Genomic DNA, 27,458 nt, shown 5'->3' with positions numbered 1-27,458 from the left:
AATAAACCAAGCAGTTAACTGGGTGGATGTAACAGTGGATTTAACTGTGAAAACAGTTTGAGAGTTTACCTTGGGTGAAATAACCTCTAAAGAAGTGGTAAAAGTAACCTGAGTGAGCTGTTTAAACCAGTTGCATTTTACCAGGTATAATGAATGACTGATTGAAGAAAACAAATTGCTTTTGTTTGTCCCATTCTCAGATAAAATTACTGGCCACTGCCTGCCCTGAAGACCTAAGAAGGGCAATGTCTTAGCTTGGCCTGATTTTCTGTCAGGAATCGTGGGCAGAGTGAAGAAAGATTCCAAGAGTGTTTTCTGTGCGGGTAACTTCTCTCATTACTCATATAACACTTTCCTCACTCTTTCATACAAAGAATTAAAATCCCTCCACCTATTCCCACCCCCTCCACCAGCTCCAGTTTCTTCAATGCTAAATTAATCCTAATTAATCAGCCGGAAAAAGTACCCTTCTTCTTTTCCTTGTGGCTAAGGTCAATTAATTAAGCTATTAATATGTTTACTTTTATTTAATTTCTTTCAGATTGTCCTGTGCTAGAAGGATCTCAGCCAAGTCTCCAGGTGTCAGGTACTGATTTGAAACCAGGGTCAAGGGTTGAGCTGTCCTGTGAACGTGGCTATCATCTTATCGGTGGACAGTGTGCTGCATTGTCGGAACTTGGGAGCATGGAGCTATCAATACCCTATTGTGAAAGTAAGTTGTCACCCATTTCATTTGTACACTAATGAATGGCATAGTGGTACAACTAATAGAGCTGCTGCCTCACAGCTCCAGCGACCTGGGTTCATCTTAACCTTAAATGCTGTCTGTGTGGAGTTTGCACTTTTCCCTTTGCCAATGTGGGTTTCCTCTGGGTATTCTGGTTTCCTCTCACATCCCAAAAACATGTGAATTGGTAGGTTAGTTGGCCACTGTAAATTGTCCCTGTGTGTAGGTGAGTAGTAGAATCTGGGAGGTGTTGATGGGAATGTGGAGAAGCTAGATCACAGGGAAAATTTACAGGGAATGGAATTGCTCTGCACGTTTGCATTGACAGAAATATGGAAATCCTTTAAACTCGATCGCTCAAATGGTGGATGTAATACCCAATGGAAAACTCAGAAGTAAAAGGAAATGGTAGAAAATTCTGTCCAGGTGACTCCAACAGTATATTCCAAACCCGTGAGCTCCATCAACAAGAAGGACAAGGGCAGCAAGAATTTGGGAACATCACCATTTGTGGGTTTCCCCTCCCAAATCACATTCTGACTTGGATATAAAGCACTAGTCCTTCACCATCACTGGATCTGAATCTTAGAGCTCCCTCCTCAAGAGCACGACAGGACCACATTCACCAGAAGGATTGCAACAGTCCAAGATAGCAACTCCCACCAGCTTCTCAAAGGCAGCTACGCATGGCCAATAAATACCCACATCGCAAAAAGAATAACTTAAAAAATATGTTTGTCTGACATCCAGTATTTAATGGACAAAATTTTCCTCCAACTAAATACGAGAATAATTGAAACTGGTCCCCATCACATTCTGTGTTCTCCAGCCACTGAGTCATTGCTCTCCTTATATGCAAAATGAACTACACCATTCATGCCTATGATGCCATATTTAGCCCTAGGCTGACCTTCAGACCCAATATTCATGCAATTACTTCCACCTTCATAGCTCATCTGCTGTTAATCCTCACCCATCCCTTTGCAATGTCTTACCTAGACTATTACAACACACTTCTGGCCAGCCTCCATTGTTCTAAACTCTGACTTGGGTAGATATCCTGCATTATCTGGTTTTGATTTTCCTGAACTTGACTTGTAGTTTTTGTAGGCCAGGAATGTGACTTCTCCTTTTTGCTTTTTATGTGGTTTCCAGGGATTAATTGTGGCTTGCCTCCAGCCTTGACAATGGGAGCTTTACCGCTGAGGACTATCTTTTCGGCAGCACTGTGTCCTACCTGTGCAACAATGGTTACTACCTGCTAGGGGATTACAAACTGTTCTGTGCCGATGATGGAAATTGGTCCGGTGTTGTGGCCTGTCTGCCTTGGTATGTGTGAAGTCATTAAATCTCAAAAGATGAGTAAACTGAAACCAAGGACCAAATCTGATAATTTAAAATGAATTGATGTGTATGACTTAGAAAAGAGATGAGCATTGAACAGTGCCTCAGAACTCAGAACAACCTCAGAAAATCCCACATTATAGCCAATGAAGAGCATTTGTCATGCAATCACCGTTGAAATGTAAAGAAATTTTATAGCTAATTTACATCCAACAAGCTCCCACGAACAGCAAAGAGATGATGATGGGATAATCTGTTTTAATAATTGTGTTTGAATGATATAGGCCTCAACGGCCTGGGAAGAACTTCCTTACTCAGGTTTAGAAATGGTTTCCTCTGGATCCAACAGATTGAGAAGTTGGGGCCTCATTTTAAAGTCTCAAAGAGAAACAGTTTACAAGGGCTGTCACAAGAGCAGGAATGGCTGCTGGATATTCCAGGGTTTAGATGTTTCAAAGGGGACAGGGATGGACGTAAAAGAGGTGGGGAGTGGCTTTGCTGATCAGGGACAGTGTCACTACTGTAGAAAGGCAGAATGTCCTGGGAGGGATCATCTACTGAGTCAGTATGGGTGGAAGTCAGAAAACAGGAAGGCAGTGATCACTCTATTGTGAGTATTCTCCAGACCCCCCAATAGCAGCAGAGACACTGAGGAGCAGATCGAGAGGCAGATTTTGGAGAGGTGCAAAAGTAACAGGGTTGTTGTCATGAGTGATTTCAACTTCCCTAATATTGATTGGCACCTCCTTAGTGTAAAGGCGATAGGTGGGCAGAGTTTGTTAGGTGTGTCCAGGAAGGATTCCAGACACAGTATGTGGACAGGCTAACTAGAGGAGAGGCCATACTGGACCTGGTACTGGGCAATGAACCTGATCAGGTTTCATATCTCTCGGTGGGAGAAACATTTTGGAGATAGTGATCATAGCTTCCTTGACCTTTACCATAGCCTTGGAGAGGGATAGGAGCAGGCGAAATGGGAAAGTATTTAATTGGGCAAGGGGAATTATGATGCTATAAGGCAGGAACATGGGAGCGTAAATTGGGAACAGATGTTCTTGGGCAAGTGCACAGCAGATATGTGGAGGTTGTTTAGGGAGTACTTGCATAGGCTTCTGGATAGGTCTGTCCCACTGAGGCAGGGTAAGGATGGTAGAGTGAAGGAACCATGGTTGACAAGAGATGTAGAATATCTTAAGAGGAAGAAAGAAGCTTCCCTAAGTTTAGAAAGCATGGTTCAGGACAGGGCTCTGGAGAGTTACAAGGTAGCCAGGAGGGAGCTTAAGAATGGACTTAGGAGAGCTAGAAGGGGGCATGAGAAGGCCTTGGCAAGTAGGATTAAGGAACACCCCAAGGCGTATGTGAAGAATAAGAGGATGACTAGAGTGAGAGTAGGGCCGATCAGGGATAAAAGAGGAAATGTGCCTGGAGTCGGAAGAGATAGGGGAGGTCCTTAATGAATACTTTGCTTCAAATATTCACCAGTGAGAGAGACCTTGACATTTGTGAGGATGGCGTACAACAGGCTGATACGCTAGGGCATGTCGACGTGAGGAAAGAGGATGTGCTGGAACTTCTGTAAAACATTAGGATAGATATGTCACAGGGGGCCAGATGGGATATATTCAAGGTCATTACGGGAAGCGAGGGAAAGAGATTGCTGCGCCTTTGGCAATGACCTTTGCGTCATCACTGGCGACAGGAGTAGTGCCAGATGATTGGAGAGTGGAAAAGGTTGTTCCTATGTTTAAGAAAGGGAGTAGGGATATCCCTGGGAATTACAGACCAGTGAGTCTTACTTCAGTGGTGGGCAAATTACTAGAGAAGATTCTTAGAGACAGGATTTATGGGCATTTGGAGAAGCATAGGCTGATTAGGGACAGTCAGCGTGGCTTTGTGAGGGACAGGCCATGCCTCACGAGCCTGATTGAATTCTTTGAGGATGTGACAAAGCACATTGATGAAGGTAGAGCAGTGGATGTGGTGTACATGGATTTTCATAAGGCGTTTGATAAGGTTCCTCATGGAAGGCATTCAGAAAATCAGGAGGCATGGGATCCAGGGAAACTTGGTTTGTGTGGATTCAGAATTGGCTCACCCATAGAAAACAGCGGGTGGTGGTAGATGGAGCGTATTCTGACTGATGGTCGGTGACCAGTGTTGTTCTGCAAGGATCTGTTCTGGGACCCCTGCTCTGTGTGATTTTTATAAATGACTTGGATGAGGATGTGGAAGGGTGGGTTAGTAAGTTTGCTGATGACACAAAGATTGGTAGTGTTGTGGATAGTGTAGAAGTTGCTGTAGGTTACAAGAGGACATTGATAGGATGCAGACCTGGGCTGAGAAATGGCAGATGGAGTTCAACCCGGAAAAGTGTGAAGTGATACACTTTGGAAGATTGAATTTGAAGGCAGAATACAAGGTTAATGGCAGGACTCTTAGCAATGTAGAAGAACAGAGGGATCTTGGGGTCCACGTCCATAGATCCTCAAGGTAGTTGCGCAGGTCAATAGGATTGTTAAGAAGCCATATGGTGTGTTGGCCTTCATTAGTCAGGGTATTGAGTTCAACAGCCACGAAGTAATGTTGCAGCTCTATAGAACCCTGGTTAGAAATGAGGGATGAACACCCCGTGGACCAGTTGGTATCAATGCTGTAAAACCTTTGTAATGCAGTATAAATTCAATACTTTGTGGGGGTGTTTTGGCTTGGAAACTGTTGCTGTGTAAACCTCATCTAACATCCAATCTGCACAATCTTTCAGATCATTGATAAATGGATCTGTCTTTTTTTAAGGCAACTCTGGTACGGCCTGGTATGAGCATAGGCCTTGTTACTGTACCAAGAGCACTGTTACCTCTTTCAAGCCTGAATTCTAAATATTTATGCATTTGAAACAGAAATTATGATAAAACAATATGCACATTTCATTGGAGTTTTTGGAGAGTTTGTCTTTCTTTATGTCGCTACATTTAAATTATATTTGTTTTCTATCTGTGTTGTACCTTGTGCCCATTTTATATCCTCACTCCCAGTTGCTAAGTGTCAATGTTCCCTGTTTCCAGATTTTGATGAATGCGCACTTGGATCAGACTGTGATAAAAGGTCTGAATGCATTAATACCATTGGATCCTACACCTGCACCTGCAGGCCACCATACACCGGCGATGGAAAAAATTGCACTGGTATAGTTGTTGCATGCTTGGCCACACTTATTGCCTGCTCAAAATTTCCTGAGACATCTATGAAAAGTAGGAGCAGGGATAAAGAGACCCTTCCTTGTACGGACATTAGTGAATGAGTTGAGGTTTTAACTTTTGGGATCCGATCCGACAGTTTGTCAGCAAATTTAATGAACTCGATTTGGTTGGTGGGATCTCACCTTCTGGATGACTAATACCAGAACTACCTGATGTTCCTGTAGATGTGAATTATTTTTGCTTGGATTGGGCACAAGGAAATGATTTTATTTCCTTAAAAGAGCAGGAAAAGATAAATAAATCCTTACTCCCTGCATATCCTGTATTGGTTGATGGAATACAGATTAAAACACATAAATTAATTAGTTAGAATATGATAACTACCATAGATACTGTAAATATTTGATGAGGCCCAGAATATTTCTTCAAGGTTAGTAATTCATGAACTGGAAATTCACTTCTTACTGAATGCTTGCAGTGATTTCTTGTTTATTTTAACTATACTAAGAATATTTAATCCCATTTGAAATTGCTTCAATATGTAGTGTGGTGAGGATGTGGTATTTGTTCCCACAGGGAGTGGTTGAAGTGATTAGCAGAAGTGTGTTATGAGAAATCAGTAAAACACATGAAGGATCTGCTGATAGTGTGACATGAAGAAAGATGGGGAGGAGAGTAATGTGAACCATCTGGCATTCTGAGCTCCATTAATCCATGTAGAAAGAGATGAATTCCTTTGCTTTCCTCCTTGTACTATTGTTCAGATCCAATCCAGTGTAAGGACCCTGGGAGACCTGCTCATGGACTAGCCGAGGGTGCTGTGGCACTTTGTTGGTGGTCAGGTGACTTTCTCCTTGTGAAGAAGGCTACCAGCTGAATGGGACAGCAAATATCACATGTATGGAGGACGGGCGGTGGAGTGATGCAGTGCCATGCTGTCAAGGTATGCAGCCCAAGTCACGATTTGATAAATATGAATACACTGGGACTCTTCATTCAGAACAGAGACTGGGGGTGGTCTGATAAAGGTCTTTAAAGTTATGAAGAGGTTTTATAGTTTTGGTGGAGAGGTGATGTTTCCACTTAGAGGAAGCCCACAATAGCAGTCATAAATGCAAGTTAAAATTTGAAAGGAAATTCCAGAGAAACATTTTCGCCCGGTGTGTAGTGGAAGGGAATCTGTGTGTCTCCTCCTTTGGGCCTGGTTGATTCCTGAGGTGCTGAGTTTTGGCGCCGGGACATGGGGGTAGGGGATTATTGGAGGGGTGCCAAACCAAGATGGTGATACTTAATTGGCAGCATGTTTTATACCCATCCTTCTCCCTGATTTTATTTCTTTTGAAGTCAATTGAATAAAGACCAAGGTAAAGAGAGCTCCTAATGCTCATTTCACAATTCGAATTCATCCCATCACCTCCACAATCTGCTTCTTTGATTTCTACATTCCTGTATCTACATTAGCTGCTGGAATTGTGACACTACCACTCTTCATATTATTGTCAGTTTACAGCTATGTTATCTTTCTTTTCTAGCTCGATCCTGTGGCATGCCTGATGTCCCAGTAAACGGTACAACTGAAAGCAATGACTTCACCTATGGTATGAAGGTGGTGTACAGGTACAAAAAGGTCTTTCAAAGTGGATTTCGCTTCTTCGCTCCCTCCCTCCCCTTCTTGCCCTTCGTCAAATGGAAAATACTGGGGATCAGGAGAGAAATACCATTTGGTGAAGTCCTACAAAGCACAAAGGAAGATAGCTGTGGTTGTTTGAAGGCAACCATTTCCAGGACACGACTTAAGGAGATCCCTTGGGGCAGCATTCAGGATCCAATCCTACCTCACCATTGGCTTTCCTACCTTCAAGTGATTCATCTACCCAGGAAATTTGTTTAAATGCCTGCTTGGATAATTATGTGTTAAATCTGAGCCCTTAATGAGGCTTTTGCTAGAATTGAATGTTAGCACTCAATCTCACTGCAGCAGGGGAGAGAAATTGTTACACGATTTTCTCCCTCTCAACTACTTTCTCCTCTACATCAGTACCATCACTCCTCTCTCAACTCTTGAGCCTAGATGAAATGATCTTCACCCTGGGCTAGAAGGCACATCCAGAGCCGCCTTAATATTACTGAAACTGGCATGGAACCTGGTCATTTGTGTGAACTTCTCAACATTCTCCACTCATCATCATTCAGTTTCAGTTACAACATATCAGTTAATTGTTCCTAATTTTTACTCCTCCATGGCTGAAGTCAATGTCCCTTGGCAGGGTTGGTTCCTACTTCTTAGGCAGTCCCTTGAAATCAAGGCTGATTTGGCTTCCACTCTGGCTTTGAGAGTTTGAGACAGATCCTGAGGCCAGAGTGGGAACTGCATACTCTTCTCCAAGTGGGATAGAAAGTGGCAGATGAAGTGAGTAGGTGAGTAGTTTGGGAAGTGGTCTCCTCTTTCTGCTGCTTACTCAGGACTTATGTGTGTTCACAATGTATGGCATCAAGTTTCTCAAAACCTCTCCACTTTGAATGGTCATGGGCCAGAAGTTCCAGGAGTCAGTGGGGATGTTATGTTCTTCAAGGAAGCTTTGAGCATATCCTTGAATCTTTTTCTCTTCTTGCCTCATAAGCTCTGTTTCAACACTCTGATGTCAGGCATATGAACAATGGGGCCCACCCAGTATCGAGTAATGAGGGCTTCAATGCTGGGGATGTTAGCCTGGGAGGGAATGCTGATGTTGTCTGCTTATTCTTCCAGCAAACTTGGAGGAATTTGTAGAGACATCATTGGTGGTATTTTTCCAGTGCCTTAAGGTGCCTGCTGTACTCAGAGTTATAGAGTAGTATAGCACGGAAACAGGCCCTTCGGCCCAACTGGTCCATGCCAACCATCCTCATCTAACCATGCCCATCTAAGCTAATCCCATTTGCCCGTGTTTGGCTCATGTCCCCCTAAACCTTTCCTATCCTTGTACCTGTTCAAGTGTCTTTTAAATGTTGTTAATGTACCTGCCTCAACCACTTCCTCTGGCAGCTCATTCCATATACGGACCACCCTCTGGGTGAAAAAGTTGCCCCTCAGGTTCCTATCAGTCTCCCCTCTCAGTTGAGGTCTCAGAAGCATGTAGAAGGGCAGGAATTACTGCTGCCTGTTGGACCATGAGTTTTGGGCCAAGTTTGAAGTCTCAAATTTCAAATACCCTTTTCCTCAATGAGCCGAAGGTTGTGCTGCCGCATTGAAGGTGGTAGAGAATTTCATCATCACTGTCTGCCTATGCTAAGAGGTGGCTCCTTAGATACAATTCCATCTCTTTGAAAGGTTTTGTCATGAGCCTTTATTGTTGGAGGTCAATGTGTAGCAGCAAGGACAGGTTGATCGAGGATCTTGTTTCTGAGGATGGTAAATGCAAGGCCCATCTCTCGTATGGTGAACAATGCCTTGGGAGCTCGAACTCAGTTGAGCGTCATCTTCATATTGCAGCTCGACTAGTAAGATTCAGGTGACCTTGGATTGTAGTTCCCCTATATTGAACAGTTTCCCATTACTTCTGAAGATTAGCTTCTCTCCCATGGGAGGTTGTTGGAGGTAAGGAGCACATTGCTTTGAGAAAAGTGCTGGGGCATTGATGTGGCCTTATTTGACACCTGTCTTCATTGAGATTGGCTCTGTTGTTGGCATGTTGGTTAGTATCATCGCTTAAGATGCCATTGTGCATTAAGTGTAAGGCGGAGACAAATTTGAGTGGTGTGTTCCACAGACCCTCCAGATTGATGTAGTCAAATGCTTTGAGTTTGAAAAAGGTTGTGCTCTTCTCTGTAGTTTTCCTAGCATTGTTGAGTGATGTTGTTCATGTCATCATGGCCCCAGTGTACATGTATACTTCAGCCTAGCTGGCACAGATCCATCTTTGGACTTCAATATTTAATATTGGTAGATATCTGGAGCAATCAGGCCAGTACTGTCACCTTCTGGGATCAGAAGGACTCAGCAGCAGTAATCTGACATATCTTTCCCCATCTGAGCCCAAACCAGCAATGCCAACAGCACCAGCTCCATCCAGCATTAGGTCATCTGAGATCAGCTTAGTTTTGACAAGCCAGGGATCAGGCCTAGGATCATATTTTCCATGGGGTCAGCCTAAGCCAACTCCTTGTTTACTTCGCACTGTATCTGAAGTCACTTCAGGTTGAATTGCAATTCTGTTCGGCTGCAAAAAGTTGGAGCAATGACAGTCTGCCAAAGCTAGTGACACCAGCTGGCTTCATTTAAAATAATATCATTTAGATTCTGATGACTAGCATGAATTAAATTCAGCTCCTCCTCACTTCTGTTCTTCGGTGATTTTGCTCACGTGTCCAAATCTTCAACATAGTTCTTAAATTTTTGAGAATTTTAAGTATGACACTGAAAACAAACTGGCTGCTGTGTGAAGTATTTGTATGCACCAAGATTCCACAAACTGCAATATGATAATGACTAGATAATCTGTATTGATGATGTTGACTGAGGGCTAAATATTGAACAGGACCTCGGAATAGCTCTCCATCCTCATTTAAACTAGGGCCACAGGATCCTTTACATCCACCTGAGAGGCCAGGCAAGCCTTTGTTTAATCTTTTATCTGAACAGTGCAGCTGTCCCCCTTTACTGGAGTGCCAACCTGGGGTTTTATGTTCATATCTCAGGAATGGACTTACTCAGATCAGGGGCAACAGAGCCTCCCACTGAGAAACACAACGTAACACATGCATGTCCATTCTTGTATATCAAGACACATGTAACCTTAACCATTGGCCTCAGAAACATTACCTCACTTGCAAAAGTTATGATAGATTGTTGAATTTGCAACCACTTGTTATAGTGAATAGAACTTGTGTATTTAAGAGGAATCTGGTTAAATAGATGAAGGATAGGATATGGGAGGTGGATTATCCAGAGGATAAACAATATCATGGGGCTGTTCCTGAGCTGTACAGTTCTATGCAATTCTATATAATGTTTGCCAAAAATGTTTTTTTCCCTCCTTTCCTACCAAAAGAATAAATACCACCTTTCTTCCTTTTTATAGTTGCAATAAGGGATATGTGTTGTCTGGAGCAGCAGAAATCTCTTGTTTAGCTAATGGTAGTTGGAGTCATGAAACACCTACTTGTGAACCTCTGATGTGCCCTACTCCACAGGATACAGACAATGGTAAATACGTCATGAATGGGATCACATATCTCTCCAACGTTACATACATCTGCAACAGTGGATATCAGTAAGTTAACCCATAAATAATAAACTGTAATGCTGCTCATTATCGACACTGAATGTAACCTCCTCCAATATCTCAGTTCTTGACTCTCACATGTTGCCTGTCACCCACTGGTAACTGTGCCATCAGCTTTGTCATAAGCTCTTGAATTCCCTCCTCCCAAAGCATCCCTGTTTCTCTCACTTCATCGGTGCTCCTTAAAGCTCATTGCTTTGTCCCAGCTTTTGGTCATCTACCCTAATATCTCCTGAAATAGAAACAGAAAATGCTGGAAATATTCAACATGTTTTGCTATGCTCGTGAAGAGCAGAACAGAGTTTGCATTTTGATCACCACCCTATGCCACCTGAGCATCGCCAGCAATTTTTGTTTTTACTTCAGACTTCCAACATCTGCTGAATTTTACTTTTGTGTGGCTTGATACCAAATTTTGTCTACTAATCTTCCCGTGGAACACCTTGGGATGTTTTAGCATGCTAAAGATGATAAACAAATACAAGTTGTCTTATAGTTGTTCTGAACTTCTCCATTGGTATTCGGCCATCCCAAAGGCATCAGTGGGGCTTCTTTGCATTTCTGTTTACTGACTTACCTTGTTACCTAGTCTGGCAGTGCCTCAATTTAAAAAAAAATCTCCTCCTTGATTTTCTAATATCCCTTCCTGGTTTCACACCTCCCCTTCTTGCTAATTTGTTCCAACCCTACATCCCTCCTCAATCTCAGAATTCCTAGAATTTTAACTCTTGCAATTTTCACCGTTGTGTCATTGGCAACTGTTCCTTTAGTTCTATAGGCCGTAAGCTCTGGAATTCCCTCTCTAAGCAACTTCATAATTTTTAACCACCCTTACCTCCCTTTAAGGTACTCCTCAAAATATTCTTGTCATCTGTCTTTTGTGGTCCTGAGTCAGATGTTGTTTGATGCCCCTGTGCCTATGGAGATATTTTACTACCTTTATAAGAGGCTACAGTTTTGCATGTTTTCAGAAACACTCGGAGTTCTGATGTATTGTGTTATTATCTACTTTTTTGAATCATTGAAGGTTGCATGGACCAGCTACTTTAATCTGCAACAGCACTGGTCAGTGGAATGACACCCCACCAGTATGTGAGGTCATAACCTGTGGGCCCCCACCATCACTTCCCAGTGCTAATGTTGTTGGAAGCACGTTCACCTTTGGAAGCACCATTTCCTACAGCTGCAAAGAAGGGTAGGACCAGTACCTTTTGCTCTATATATTTTTGTTTTAAAAAATCTCTTGTTCTCAATCAGAAGATCTGGCAGTTAGGATCATAGGAACAGAAGACCATTCTGCCAATGGAGCCTTCTCTTGGGCACTTTGGCATGGGCAATATATATTGACTTTAGCAGTGATGCCCATATTTCATGAGAGAACAAAAAATAATTTCTTTTACCTGGTGAGTAAATACAACTGACTTCCTGAAAGATAGTTAAGATGTTATAACAAATGACTTTCAAAATTGTTGTTAATCTAAATAGGCATTGGAAGAAAGGGCTTGCATTTATAGAGCACCTCCAGATCTTAGCAGCAAAACTTGGTAATCACTGAACCACAGTTGACATCATAACTATATTGAGGTTGCTGTTATACATTGGCCTATAAATTCCTCACACAACTCTGGAAAAACTGGGGTGCTGTGAAAATAGGCCTAACCCAGAGAAGAGCAATTTTGGACCCATCTGCAGGCCTCTCGACATCTGATGAGACATTTGACCCCTGACTTTCCAACAGAATTTTAAAACTTCCTCTGGCATAAAACTCCTCAAATGGTGTCAACAATCGTGTAAAGCACAAAGTTCACCTCCAGTGTAATTTGCAACCTCTCTAGTCTAAAAAACAAGAGTTTTACTTTTACTAACCCAGTTCACCTGAAACTGCACTGTTTACAGAAGTAGCACTCAAACTGCATTCTTTTTCCTCACTGAGATCTGTGACCTCAGCTACATGTTGTCCTGTAGTAGGACTACTTTCTCAGTAAAGTTCAAGGTCACAGTTGCTCTCAGCTTCCTAGCCTCAGGAGCAGGCAGAACAAGTACCAGATTTTCCCTACGTTGCAGGTTTCCCCGGAATTCAACCATTATCAAGTCGGCTCTTGTGTAGTATTACTTTTTACAGAGATCTCTCTGTAATCCTTTTGCTAGGAGCACTTGACTACAGACTTGGACGACTCAGTAGCCCTCTTGCACAAAGAACTTGTCTCTTACAGGCACTGTTCCTAACCAGCCTGTTCAAGTCCCTGTGACATTCTGGGAGCACCTTCTATTATTGCACCATGATTTTAAAAGCAAACTTACTCTCCAGTAGCTGGATGAGTGCTGCTTGTATTGTACATTGGCCTGTTACAGCTGGTTGCCTAAGTAGCAGCCACAAGATAAAGTGCTGGCAACTGTCAGATTTTGCAATCTGTCTGAGACGTGAGACAGAGAGACCTGCCAACACTGTTTAGAGAATCTTGCAATTGAAGATCCCAGTGTTTATGGGACTTTTAAAAACAGTTTTGAAGGTGACACACAACACTGTCTTAATGCCATCAATATATAGTAATGCAAATTCAAGTCTGTAATCTCTTGTTCTGGTATCCGACTTAACCTTTTCTCTGATCATCTCTTTCTTACTGCAGCTATACGTTGCTTGGTGCGGAGACCAAGCAGTGCCTGGCCAGTGGAGTGTGGAGCCACAGCACCGTGCAATGTGTTCCCCTGTCATGTGGCCCAGCTCCAAACATTGACCATGCATTTCCCGAAACGGGTCACCAGCTATTTGGGGACATTGCGATCTACTATTGCACAGATGGGTATAGCATCTCAGGCAACTCACAGTTGGTCTGTGACTCTACGGGAATGTGGGCTCCACCAGAAGGCAAAGCCATGCCACATTGCGTGGCTGACTTCTGCAAGAAACCAACGTTTGCGCTGCATGTGATTTTGGAGACCATTGACAAAGAGAAGTTCCCAGCCGGCTCGCAGGTCATGTACAAGTGTGAGGAAGGCTTCATGTTGAACACCTCTACCACCATTGAGTGTGTCCGCGGTGGCCTGTGGGTCCCCTCTCCATTAAGTGTACAATGCGTCCCCGTGCGCTGCGGGGAGCCGCCAGTCATTGAGCGAGGCCATGTGAGTGGGACCAACTACAGCTTCGGTGCCATTGTGGCCTACAGCTGCAGCAAGGGGTTTTACGTCAAGGGCCACAAGAAGCGAGCGTGCCAGGCAGATGGAGAATGGAGCGGCCGGCTGCCCAGCTGCCAGCCCGTCTCATGTGGAGATCCCCCTCGTCTCACCAACGGACATGTCGAAGTGGGTTTTAATAACATTATAAGTTGTCTCTCATTAGGGGAAACCATACAAAGTAACCAAGGGTAAAAATAGAAAATGATGGAAACTGTAGCATAAATAGAGAGAAGCAGAGTTAATGTTTCTGATTAATGAAACAGTAATTCCACCAATTTCCACAGATGTTGCCTGATCTCTTGTGTGTTTCCACTATTTTCTATTTCCAGTATTTGTAGCATTGTGTTTTAGAAAAATATTAAAGCCTGTTTGGTACTGATCTTTTAATATTAGGTCTCAGGAGCTATGTAGACTCTGACGTCATTAGGACTTGGGTGGGAGACCTCCTGCGAATACCAGGTGTAGTAGGCCCTACCTGGAGAGGAGAGAACTGATAAATGCTCACCTGAGAAGTACCTGTGATACAAATTGCATTGCCCAAACGGGCACTGTAGACTTGGGACAGACCTTAAAATATCTAAGCTTTAGATAGTGAGGCAAAATTGCATTAACTGTTCTAGGATTCACTGAAGTATAAAAGTTTAATGGGTGTGTTTTTAGAATTTACTAATATATTTATATTTTCCACTTATGAGAAAGCCTCGGATAAAAGGATCTAACTTTAAAGACAAAGCTAGACCTTCCTGATAAGAATTTAGGAAACACATTAACATATAGTATATGGCCTACTTCTTATGTTCTTGTACATAGATTGGAAGGAGTATGGACAAGAAACAATGGATGATAACTTGATCAATTATCTTAAATCTGTAGGTATAATGGATTTTTGTCATCCAGTGCATTCAGAGTTAATAGAAATTTGTCCTTGTATGTGTTAATGTAATGTATGCATGTTGACCTTCACTTCTGAAGTTGTTACCATACTTCAACACATATATGTGACTTGAACACACATTTAGCCTGCACAGCAAGACAAATTTCTAGCCCTCGTAGGATCAGGGTATGGATCAGCAAGGAACCTCTTTGCTTTCTCTGCCTTTCATTTTCAAGAACTCGTATTTGTATAGTTCTGTTAGGAAATCTCAGACATCACTTTACAGCCAGTGAAGTACTCTGTTTAAAACTAAAGTCACTTTCAAAATGCAGGAAATGCAGCAAATCAAATGTGTGTAGCCACAAACAGCAAAACCTAATAGTAAAACAGAATGCCGTTCTTAATACAGGTTTATCACAGTAGTGAATATTTTTAAGGTCTCAACAGCATTGAAAATAATGTAGTGCAGCCATAATTTGTACAATGTAGCAAAACATTACACAAAAGTACAATGTAATGTGACCAGAACAGCAAGTGATTTTCTGTAGTACCCAAGTCTCATTTCAGATAAATTAAGAAATGTTTAAAAGACAACAATAATTGTGCAAATTTTTGAAAAGAAACCATTGATATTCATCAAACAGGAAAGTCCTTGTACTCTTAACAATAGCTAAATTGATGGTCAAAGGTACTGCTGGGAAAAAAGGAAAAAGAAAGTTTTCTATTTATTTTTAGAATGTCCCAAAGCATTTTGCAGCCAGTGTTGTATCTTTAAAGTGCACTCACCATTGTAATGTAAACAGTACAGCAGCTAATTTGTGCACAGCAAATTCCCAAAAATAGCAATGTAATAATTGTTTTCCCTGTGATATTGAGCAACAAATATTGCCCAGGACACTGGGTAACTTTTTCCAGTGTTCTTCAAAAAATGCCTTGGGAATTTTTTATACCACCAGACATAACAGACAAGGCACCTGCTGAATGCTTCTTCCAAGGGCTGACACCCCCTAACCTTTGAAGCACTGGCAAATTACCACATTGGAGCCTTGATCTTTGTGCTCAAGCCCTGAAATGGGACTTGAACTCACAACCTTCTGACTTAGAGGCATAAGTGTTACCCACCGAGCCATGGCTGGTGCGATAAGTGACAGCTGGAGAGATAATTTTTTTGTACCTTTTCTTGTATCACAGATTAAGAATGGCACACTGTTTCAGAGTGAGGTCAGGTATTACTGTCATCATGGCTTTCGATTGGTGGGGAGTCCCATTCGTACCTGCCAAGGGAATCGACACTGGCACAGTGAGTCATCCCCTGTCTGCATCCGAGTGAACTGTGGGCTACCTCCAGCCATTAAACACGGACACTTTGTCGGATCTGATTTCAACCTCGACTCGCAAGTCAAGCTCGAATGTGAGGAAGGTTACGTGGTCTCTGGGAAAGCAATAATGACCTGTCAGGAGGACGGCCTGTGGGCTGGAAATCGGCACCCACAGTGCATTCCACTGAGGTGTCCTGAACCATGGTCATTGGGGCGGGAGAGCAATCTGATCGTCCATGAGACCAACACGAGTGGAACTGTTCTGCTGGAATGTGCTGAGGGCTACGTGCTGGAGGGTCCATCGAGTTTGAAGTGTCTGGCATCCCAGCAGTGGAATGACTCATTGCCTATTTGCCAGCCTGTTATCTGTGGGAAGCCTCCAGAGGTTCAGTATGGTGACACTTTGTTTTCCGACCTTCATTTTGGTAGCACTGTCAACTACACCTGTACTGATGGGTTTGTGTTGCGGGGACAGCCATTCCTGACCTGCCAAGCCAACAGAACTTGGGGCCAAGCTGCCCCAGAATGTGTGCCCATCGAATGCCCTCAGCCTGAACTGATCGGGAATGGAATCGTGGACATCCAGGGTCTGACCTATCTCAGCCACGCCGTGTACACCTGCAAGCCAGGCTTCCGTTTAAGAGGGAATGCTACTGTCACCTGTGGTGAGAATGGTGAGTGGCTGGGGGGAAGACCAGTCTGCCAACCAGTTGAATGCCTGACCCCCCAGGAAATTACAAATGGAAGACCCATTTTTGAGAAGTTATATTACCGAGAAACCGTAATGTATGTATGCAATACAGGCTTTAAGCTGGAAGGTCCGGAGAGGCTGACTTGTTTGGAGACAGGGGAGTGGGACGCAGAAGCACCTGTCTGCAAGCTTTTCAAATGTGAACCACCTCAGCTTATAGAGAATGGCTTTGTTGAGGGCTCTGATTATAGCTTCGGTGCTCTCATTTTCTACAGCTGCTTTCCTGGGTTCCATTTGGTTGGTATCTCCATGCGCATCTGTGAGGAATCCTCCTGGTCCAATGTCCCGCCATATTGTGCGCCTGTAGATTGTGGCCTCCCGCCACATATAGATTTCGGAGGGTACTTGGTCATCCGGAATCAGGACGGAGAAGTAAATGGAGGATTTATAAAAAGAAGTGGCTCTGATATCGTAACTAACCTCCTCCCATCAGACCCTGATCCAAAGAAAAGCATTCCTGCTTCCATCTCGGAGCGAGTCCCACACGCAAGCTCCAGTGACAATAAGCAAACGTGGAATAATCCAAATATAGACCTTCAGCAGACTTCCGAGTTCATGGGTGGAACAGTGATTCAGTATTACTGTTACAGCAGCTATGACCTGATAGGGGACCAAGTGTTGGAATGCCAAGAAGACGGCACATGGAATGGGAGTGCACCTGCCTGCCTCCTGATAGAGTGTGAGCTCCCTGTGAAACCAGAAAATGGTTATGTTAAGTTTTCCAGCAACCTGCTTGGAAGCATGATAGAGTACGGGTGTGATCTAGGCCATGAGCTCATTGGCTCAGCCGCCAGGTACTGCACCTCGAACAGTGAATGGAGTAGCACACCTCCCACCTGTCAACTGGTATCATGCGGCTCTCCCAGCCAAATCAGAAATGGCATTGCAAAGGGCAGCAACTACACCTACACCAGCGTGATAGCTTATGACTGTGACTCTGGATTTTATCTAGTTGGACCTGTGCAGAGGACTTGTCAGAGCAATGGGGAATGGAGTGGAGAAGTACCACAATGCGTCCCGATCTCCTGTGGACTACCTCCCATTCCTGACAACGGTAATGTGACCAGATTGGATTACACCTTCCAGAGTCTGGCAAATTACAGTTGCAACAATGGATACCTGGTTAAGGGGATTTGACTCGAAACCTGCCTTGCCAATGGGAGCTGGAGTGGGGAGATGCCACAATGCATATTAGCAGCATGCCCACCACTCACTGCCTTGCTGAATGGCTATATCACAGGATCCGAATTTACCTACGGGAAGGAAATACAGTTCCATTGTACAGATGGTTACTTATTGCTTGGTGCACCAAGCCTTGTGTGTCAGGGAGATGGGAGTTGGAGTGATGTGGTACCGCAATGCACTCCAATCATTTGTGGTCCTCCAGAAGATATCTCCCACGGATTAATCAATGGGTCTAGCTTTAGCTTTGGGGATTCCGTTAAATACATTTGCTTTCATGGATATGAACTGATAGGAACCTCAGTCAGACATTGTCTACAGAATGGGTCATGGAGTGACAATGTTCCAAAATGTGAACCATGCAATTGTCCATATCCGGACATCCATAACGGGTTTACTACAGGTCAAGATTTCAGTTGTGGAAACCTGGTGTTCTTCCAGTGTATGGAGGGCTTTAAGTTACTGGGCCCTTCTCGAGTTCTGTGTGAATCTGGAGGGAAGTGGAATTCAAGCCTTCCTTACTGTGGCCGAATTTCATGTGGTGCACCTCCATTAATACGCAATGCCTTCTTTAACGGGAGCAGTTCCTTGCCTGAGAATGCCGTAGCCTACAACTGTTTCCCTGGCTACACCATGAAAGGGAAGGCTGAAGTGTTCTGCACAGAGAGAGGGAAATGGAGTCAGCCATATCCAACCTGCGTGCCAGTGGCCTGTGGACTACCTCCACCAGTACAGAACGCTGCTGTTTTAGGCGACCAGTACACATTCGGGAGCAGAATTCATTACAGGTTAGCACTATGTTCATTCAGACTTATTTATTAATAATATCCTTTTATATCAATTATATTGTGTCCATTATTGTGTCTGGTATTGGTCCATATTTAAAGGTTGCTTCTGTCCAATATATTTTTAAAAAATTGGACTTCTCAGGCACCTTTTGCAACTTAAGAACATCTCAAAGTGTTTTATAGCCAATTAGATGCTTCTGACTTGTAGACATTGTTGACATATAAGACGCTCGGTAACATAGTCAGTTTGGTCATGGCCAGTTCTCACAAACAGCATGACCAAGTACTCTTTTTGTTTTGGTAGTGGCCAGCACACTACCAGGAACTTAGAGCTCCTCTTCAAAATGGTGCCAGGGATCCTTTACATTCACCTTGGAGACCAGACTCCCAAGTTAGAACCTGGGGCCAAGCTGGTGTGTGTGCACCAGTCAAATGCCTTTGGTCTCGCAGGACTTAATTGAGGTATCTAAAGTTATGATGGAAGCAGATAGAGTAAATGGGAAGAAGCCATTTCCCCTAAAATGGAATCAAATACTAAATGACATAGGTTTAAAGTAATTGGTAGAAGGTTAGAGAGGAGATAAGGAAAATTTTTTTTGCCCTTCGAGGTGGAACTTGCTGAAAGGATAGTAGAGGCAGTAGGCCCCATCACACTTAAGAAGTCATAGATGTAAAGAGCTGTGACCTCCAGGACTATCAATCTAAAGTCAGAATGTGTGAATAGGCTGGATAACTCATAAGGTCAGAATTTTGGAGATGTTCATTGATGATTGTGCAGTTCCATACACAACTCAGCAAATGAAAATCAAAGAAACTGCAGATGCTGGAAATCCGAAATAAAAACAAAAAATGCTGGAAACACTCAGCAGGTCAGGCAATATCCATGGAAAGAGAAACCGTTAACCTTTCAGGTCATCAGATCCCACAGTTCTAATGAAGAATCTCCCATCTGAAATGTTAACTGTTATGCTGTCTGACATGCTGAGTATTTCCAGCATTTTCTATTTTTATTTAAGCAAATGAAGCAAATTTCATTTTTTTATTACAGCAAAATTTGGCAATTTTTATCCGTACCTGCATGTAGCAGGACCTAGGCAACATTCAGGTACGGGTTGATAAGTGACAAGTAACATCTGTGCCACACAAGTGTCAGGCAATAAACGACCATCTCCAACAAGAAATAGTCTAAACTACCTACCCTTGACACTTAATGGCATTCAGTGATATTTAATGGCATTTCCATCACCGAGTCCATGACCATCCACATCCCGTGGGTCACCACTGACCAGAAACTCAACAGGACCAGCCATATAAGAACCATGGCTACAAGATCAAGTCAGAGGCCGGATATCTTGCTGTGACTTACTTGCATTCTGACATCCTGAAATATCTTTCCACCACTACAATATACAAATCAGAAGTATGAAAGGAGTAGAAGGAGATACTGATGGAGTAAGATGAATAGGGGTGGGAGGAAAATCATATGGAAAGTAAACATTTCAATGGATCATGTGGACCAGTTAGCCTGTTTAAATGAAAATTATTCCCAACAGTAATGCCCTAAACCACAAAATGTCTTTCACTCAGTCTGCATCATGAAGATCCTTTAAGAATTCACTTTCAGTAAAACTGTTCAGAAATTTGGCCAATTGTTCTTTTAGTGCAGTAACAAAACTGCACTTTTAGCAGTAGAAATTGGCCTTTGTGAATAACTACAGTGTAGATTTGCCAGAATGATACTTGGACTCAAGGGTGAAATTAGGAGAGATTACACAAACCAGGGGCTTATTAACCTGAAATTTGGAAGGCTAGGAGATGCTTTGATTGAAGTTTTCAATTTATTAGGGGCAAATTGAGTAGAAAAATTGAAAGTTTTTCTGCTACAAGTTAGGAAACAATTCTACATTTAGTGCATGGTGGAAATTTAGAGTGCTCTTTTGTCAGCAGCACTTGTTATAGAATCAATTGTTTTAACTGTGGATAGATTTTTATTAATGGGGTATTAAGGGAGATAAGAAATATGTGAGTATATGGAATTAAGTTACATAGAATGCTAAATACCACCTTCCTGTGGTAGATGAAACCCTTCATAACATTTAAAAAGTGCCTGAAACTGTACTCGAATAGCTGTGACCTGCAAGCTTACAGATCAAGTGCTGAAAGTTGGGATTAGGTTAAGAAACTCTTTCTTGTCTGATCTAGATACAATAGGTTAATGGCCTCCTACTTCGTAAATTTTCCATGACTCTGTTTAGGGCCCTTTTAATGTTTACCAGCAAGACTGGGTTTAATGTCTAATCTGCAATACCTACCTCCAACAGGGGCAACTCTCTCAGTGTCAATCTAGATTTTTGCCTTTGAGGTTTGTGTTTGAACCCATGACTTTCTGTTACAGAGGCAAGAATGCTACCCAATGAACCATGGGAGAGCCATATTGTATATGAAATCATACTTGGAAATAAAATTCAGGAATCAAAACACCAACTTTGGTTTGCAAATACTGAAGAGTGACTTATGCAAAATCACATGTTTTTTCCTGCAGATGTTTAGAGGGCTACATAATGGAATCAGAGAGGGATTCACAAACGTGTTTGGAAGATGGGACCTGGTCCACTCATAGTATTGCATGCAAACCGCAGAACTGCCCCTTGCCATTCACCAGTCAGGCAAATGTTGTTATCTCGGGAACAGTGTTTACAGTCAATGAAAGTATACTGATCTCCTGTGAAGAAGGATACAGACTGTCAGGAGCAAACTTATCTATCTGCCAGGTAAGCTGACTCAGCAGGTTTATTTTACAAATAAGAATTCTGTAGGAATGCAGTCAATCTGCTCTTTATCTTTGTCTGATCATTTGTAAGCATGTGCAATAAACCATGTTGGGCAGAATTATAGGACAGCACCTTTGTGAAGAATGCTCTAGTCATGGTATCAGTGAAAGCATTGTTGTCATTGAAGTGCAGTCAAGGTTGTGGAAAACCTGACAATCTCTCACTCACTACAAGGAGAGATTAACCAGATGATCTGGTTTAGTAACATTTTTTGAGATTAAATATTGACCAAGGCACCAGTGAGAACTCCCTTGCTCTTCTTTAAAATGGAGCAATTTAATCTCTTCTGCAATTTAAGAGGTCAAGCCTCAGCTTTATCTCTCAGTTGATAGGTGGAAGAATCAGTGACAGGGCAGCATTCGTCCAGAACTGCGCTGGAGTATCAGCCTTTGTTCTCAAATCTATAAAGTGGGAGTTGAACCCACAGCTTCTGAATCTGCTGACCCATGGGAAGTTGGTACCGAAGGGGGTGCTGAGGGACTTGGAACTGTGTTGAACCTTGATTCCAATAACAATGCTGTCCATACTGGTGATGATGTACGTTACCTGTCTGTACTCAGCCATTTTAAAACCAGGCAGTGGCAACATAACCGCTACAGCTACAGTTGTAACTCTCAGTAAACAGTACAAAAATGTTGAGGGGAAATTTAAAAATAGCAGGACCCCTCTAGACTCCACAAGGATACAAGCTGAGCAGTGCTCAACACCCTCTGGAATCAGCTCTTCATTACCAACCCTTTTCCCTAACCCCAGGCCCATTTCTGAACCTCTTGCAGCAGCAAGTTTTCGTGGACATCAGTGGTCTCAATGTTGACAGGGGGCTACAAAAACTGGCCAAAGTTGGACTCAAAGCAAATAAAGACTGTGGAGAATTTTATTAACCAGCACAAAATTGTTGATCTCTTGTTGAGCCTTGTTTGCATACAATGCTTAAAAAAATTGTGCTACAGAACAAATTTAACATTTAAGGCGATTGGCAAAAGAACATAGGGAAGGTGAAGAGAATTTGTTTTGGCTCAGAAATGTGCAGTGATCTGGAATATGCAGTGGAAATGCAGTGCGACCAAATTCAAAATAACATCTTAAAAAGGAATTGGGTCAACACCTGAAGGGGAAAATTTTGCAGAACCGTGTGGATAGATGAGATCTAACTGGAGCACTTTTTGAACTAGTGTGCCAGCACCTGCCTCATCTGTGGATGAATACACAAGAAGTGCTGGAGGAACTCAGCAGGTCAGGCAGCATCCATGGAGGGAAATAAACAGTTAATGTTTCAGGCTGAGACCCTTCATCAGGACATGATGAAGGGCCTCAGCCTGAACTGTGGACTGTTTATTTCCCTCCATGGATGCTGCCTGACCTGCTGAGTTTCTCCAGCACTTTTTCTGTGTTGCACCAGATTCCAGCATCTGCAGAATTTTTTGTGTCTTCATCTGTGGAAGATTCTGCAGTTGACACATCCTGTGCAGGCTGAATGGTCTTCCTCAGTGCTGGATGGGTTTATGTTTCAATTATTCTTAGAACACAAAACACAGAACAGTACAGCACTGTATGGGCCCTTTGGCCCACGATGTTGTGCTGACCTATATAAACCTTATCCACATTCAATCTATCCCCCTCTTTACTTCACCTCCCATAACCCTCTTTTTCTTTCATCCATGTGCCTATCTAAGAGTCTCTTAATTCTTGATTGAACTGTTTTCTTTTCAATGCAGTAATTGCCTCAGTGGCTGATAGCTGATAATAAATACACATCTCTATATTGAACCCATACCAGGTTATGGTATTATTCCACATTAGAGCATATGAAATGGAAGCAGCAGTAGGCCATTTGGCCCCTCATGCCTGCTCCACCATTCAAAAAGACCATGGTTAACCTTTTACATCAGCACCACTTTCCTGCACTAACCCATAACTTTGAGGTGGACATTCCTCATGATGACCAGCATAAATTTGCCTATAAGACTTCCTTCTACATTAAGTCACACATACCAATAATCTTACTATATCCATGACCATGGTATCAGATTCAGATCCAGATTAGTTTATTGTTATATATACCAGGGTACTATGAAATTCCTTGCTCACATGAAGCTCATAGAGTAAACAGTATACATGATAATAATAAATACATTAAATACAGTGACAAGTGCTAAACAGTAGAATGGTGCCAAGGTTGGAGTGCAATCTGAAGTAGTACAAAAAGAAGTGCTGAAGTGATAATAATGGAAAACCGAGAGAGGTGGAATTAAGAGTCCGAGAATGTGGCAGCACAACCAGGAAGGGGATGTAAAAGAGGTGATTCCTTCAGAAGTCTGATAGCAGTGGGGGAGAAGCTGTTTTTAAGTCTGGATGTCTGGGCTTTCAAGCTGCTGCATCTTCTCCTAGAAAGTAAAAGAGAGAAAAGAGAATGGCCGGTGGTGGCCGGCTTCCTTGACAAAACTGTTAGCCTTCCTGAAGCAACACACTGTGAAGATGGACTGGATGGAAGGAAGTGACACGCCTGTGATGGATGGGACTGTATTTCCCATTCTCGGCAGGTTCAGCTGCAGCAGCTGGGCTGAGCTATGTAGGCTGGTACCTGGTGACAATTTTGGGAAGGTTTCTTCATTTTCCATAATGTGTGAACACCACACTGTGCATCTGTTGGCCCTGAATGGGTCCCTGCGTAGAATTAAAATGTTTGACAGGCACAAATGTTGTGATTGCTGAACTGAGTCACTCGGAGACTGCAGCTGAGAGATATAAAAGGTCTTTATTCAACATAGCAGATCATCTGGAGAATCTATCTCTCCTCTCACTACACTCAACAGTACTATGATATTTTGTACTTTTTAAACATAAAGACAATAATAAATGATGAACTACAGTTACAATGGCTATAGTTACCTACTTAAGTTCAGTGTTTTGAGTGTAGATGGGTACTTTTGTAGAATTACATATTTACAATGGGAGTACGTCCCACTGGCAGACCCCCTTTGAATATTCAAATACTGGTGGTTAGTCCAAGAACTTCTGAGCACAAACTCCATACACCCAAAGTATACCTCTTCTTACAGTGTTGAGGGATGGCTCCCTGAATATACAAACCGCCGGAATATTAAGCAACAAAACAGACAAGGAATTTCATTGCATAATACCACTTAATGCAGATTCAGATTAGTATATGACAATAAACTAATCTGAATCTGAAACTGTGCATTAAGTGGTAAGGTTGTGCCTTTAACAATGTGTTATTACAAGAGGTGACCGCTTAATGGCTTCCCTGATCTCATCACAGAGCTTTCAATGAGCACCATTTAACATGAACATTCATCTATTGTCTTCCTCTGCATAGTTACAGTGGTATAAAATCAGAATGTCCCACACCCGGTATTTGGTTTCAATGGCCTTAAAGTGTCAGTAGGAGTTAAAGTAGGAACAAGTTTTATTTCTGAAGACTGGTGCTCATTTTAGTTAATGCTTGCTATATCCATGTAATTTCAGAATAATCTCCAACACCATCTACACTTATTAGTATCATGAACTGTTTATTTCATGCCTTTGGAGTTGGAAATAAACACCCTTGTTCAAAGCTCCTGTGTTCTGTAGAAAGACTCCAACCCCATCTTGTATTCAAACTCCACTGTTGGAAATATTAGTTACCAACTAAGCCATGCCAGATACTTATGTTAAAATCTTAAAATATTAAAATCTTCAATGTAAAATGTTGTATAAAATATTTTTGCTTAAACGCGGTGAAATTCTTAAGGTATAAAGCCATTGATAAAGCCAGTACCGTTGAAAGAACAACGTTGTATTTTCCTGGCATGTTGCCAGTGAGGTCCTGCATGATTCGCAGTCAGTGGGGTAGTTTATTTCATGCACACTTAAGGCACATAAATAATTAACAATTTGTATCATAGGAATGAGATGTGGCTTAAATAAGTCAGTCACTCCGTTGCAGGGGCTTCCATAGGTAGTCACAGACTAAACTGGGCCTGACATGGTTGATGAAGAAAGGGCAGACAGCATTTCTTCAGCACTTTTCATCACACCAAGATGTCTGAAAGTGTCATGCAGCTAATTAAGTCATAGTCACTGCTATTACATAGGAAATGTTTTTTATTTATTCAATTATACAACATTTGACAAGCAACTGACAGCATTTTATAACTAAATATTGAGTTTACCAATGCATACATTGCCTTTAGAGGTTGATGTATACCATTGCCTATGTAAGTGTATAGTGGGTACTGGTTAATAGTGTGATGAACAGATTGCCCTTCTCCACATTCCACATAGGGCAATTCTTGAAAAGGAAAATTCCATTTAAAATTATGAACAGGTTTAGACTTGTTAATTTCTAAGCAAAGTGATAAATTAAAATGTAGGCACGACCATCTAAATAAGATTAAGATCCTAATTAGTCACATCTACATCGAAACACACAGTGAAATGTATCTTTTGCGTAGAGTGTTCTGGGGGCAGCCCGCAAGTGTCGCCACGCTTCCGGCATCAACATAGCAAGCCCACAACTTCCTAAGCGTACGTCTTTGGAATGTGGGAGGAAACTGAGCACCCGGAGGAAACCCACACAGACACGGGGAGAACGTACAAACTCCTTACAAACAGCAGCGGGAATTGAACCCAGGTCGCTGGCACTGTAATAGCATTATGCTAACCGCTACAATAGCCCTGAAGGCAAAAAGCTTATTTTTAACATAACTATTTTTCATGTTGACTTTGCATTTATCACTGCATTAATTTAATTTCTGATGTTTCAGCATGATGGTTTCTGGAATCCACCAATTTCTAATGTTATGTGTTCCCCTGTATCCTGCGAGGAACCGCTTCCCCCAGTGCATGGCTCAGTTAAAGGAACAAACCATGAATACAAAGACAGCGTGACATATCAATGTGATATCGGCTATGAGTTACAGGTATCATTTTGTGTTTCGATCGCATAATCTGTGTTTGTTCAAATATGCGTGTACCGGAGTTCAGTCCTAGACATAAGTACTAGGACAGCAATATTTGTTGCTGCTTTTCTAGTTTTAAGCATGAATAATTCCTAAAAGTTTTTATGTTCCAGTAACCAAAAAAAATCCCTATATTCAGGAAATGCTGGAAAATAGTCAACAGATAAAGCAGTGCTTTCTGTTCTTATTTCAGATTTCCAGCATCCACAGGTTCTTTTTTTTTCCATTAACTTTTTTTTTATATTTTATTTACAACGTGGTAACAGGTCCTTCCGGCCCAACGAGTCCGCGCTGCCCATTTTAAACCCAAATTAACCTACCCGTACATCTTTGCAATGTGGGAGGAAACCAGAGCACCCGGAGGAAAACCCACGCAGACACAGGAGAACATACAAAACTCTTACAGACAGCGATGGGAATCGAACCCCGATCGCTGGCGCTGTAATAGCGTCGCGCTAACCGCTACGCTACCGTGCCGCCCAAAAAAGAATTGCCTTGGAAGCGGTGGGATCCCTCTTCATACATTGAATTGAGACAAAAGTAGAAGTAACAGTCTTTTAGCTCTTTTCTACAAGTTACGGCTGTTGCTAATGGATGGTTAGATTAATTGATTCATGGACTTGTATAGCACGGAAACAGGCCCTTCAGCCCAACTCATCCATGCTAACCAAGTTGCCTATCTGCACTGATCACATTTGCCTATGTTTGACCTGTATTCCTCTAAACCTTTCCTATCTGTGTACCTATTCAAATGTATTTCAAATGTTATAATTGTACCCGCTTCTACCACCTCCTTTGGGAACTCATTCCATATACCCACCACCCTCCATGTGGAAAACTTGACCCTCAAATCCCTTTAAATCTTTCCTCTCTCACCTTAAACCTATACCCTCCAGTTTTAGACTTCCCTACCCTGGATAAAAGACTGTTACTATCTTCCCTATATATGCCTTTCCTTATTTTATAAACTGCAGGAAAGGGAAATCGGGAGAACACACACTTTTGATGATTTCAGTCCTGATGAAGGGTCTCAACCCGAAACGTCG

General features: G+C 42.4%; 1 protein-coding gene across 1 annotated transcript in view; it reads left to right on the top strand.

Moving 5' to 3' along the window:
* Positions 1 to 27,458, top strand: part of LOC127572555 (sushi, von Willebrand factor type A, EGF and pentraxin domain-containing protein 1-like) — a 186,209-nt gene that overhangs the window by 117,370 nt on the left and 41,381 nt on the right. Inside the window, 16 exon segments of the mRNA XM_052019945.1 lie at positions 201 to 234; positions 237 to 323; positions 542 to 712; positions 1,883 to 1,909; positions 1,912 to 2,039; positions 5,112 to 5,253; positions 6,033 to 6,091; positions 6,093 to 6,122; positions 6,124 to 6,211; positions 6,801 to 6,885; positions 10,329 to 10,520; positions 11,560 to 11,727; positions 13,160 to 13,832; positions 15,772 to 18,620; positions 21,163 to 21,391; positions 26,218 to 26,373. Coding sequence (XP_051875905.1) covers positions 201 to 234; positions 237 to 323; positions 542 to 712; positions 1,883 to 1,909; positions 1,912 to 2,039; positions 5,112 to 5,253; positions 6,033 to 6,091; positions 6,093 to 6,122; positions 6,124 to 6,211; positions 6,801 to 6,885; positions 10,329 to 10,520; positions 11,560 to 11,727; positions 13,160 to 13,832; positions 15,772 to 18,620; positions 21,163 to 21,391; positions 26,218 to 26,373 — 5,118 coding nt within the window.

This window comes from Pristis pectinata, chromosome 7, assembly GCF_009764475.1.
Source record: "Pristis pectinata isolate sPriPec2 chromosome 7, sPriPec2.1.pri, whole genome shotgun sequence".
Taxonomy (NCBI): Eukaryota; Metazoa; Chordata; class Chondrichthyes; order Rhinopristiformes; family Pristidae; genus Pristis; species Pristis pectinata.
The sequence above is the reverse complement of the archived record's forward strand: the minus strand, read 5'-3'. Positions and strand labels throughout refer to the sequence as shown.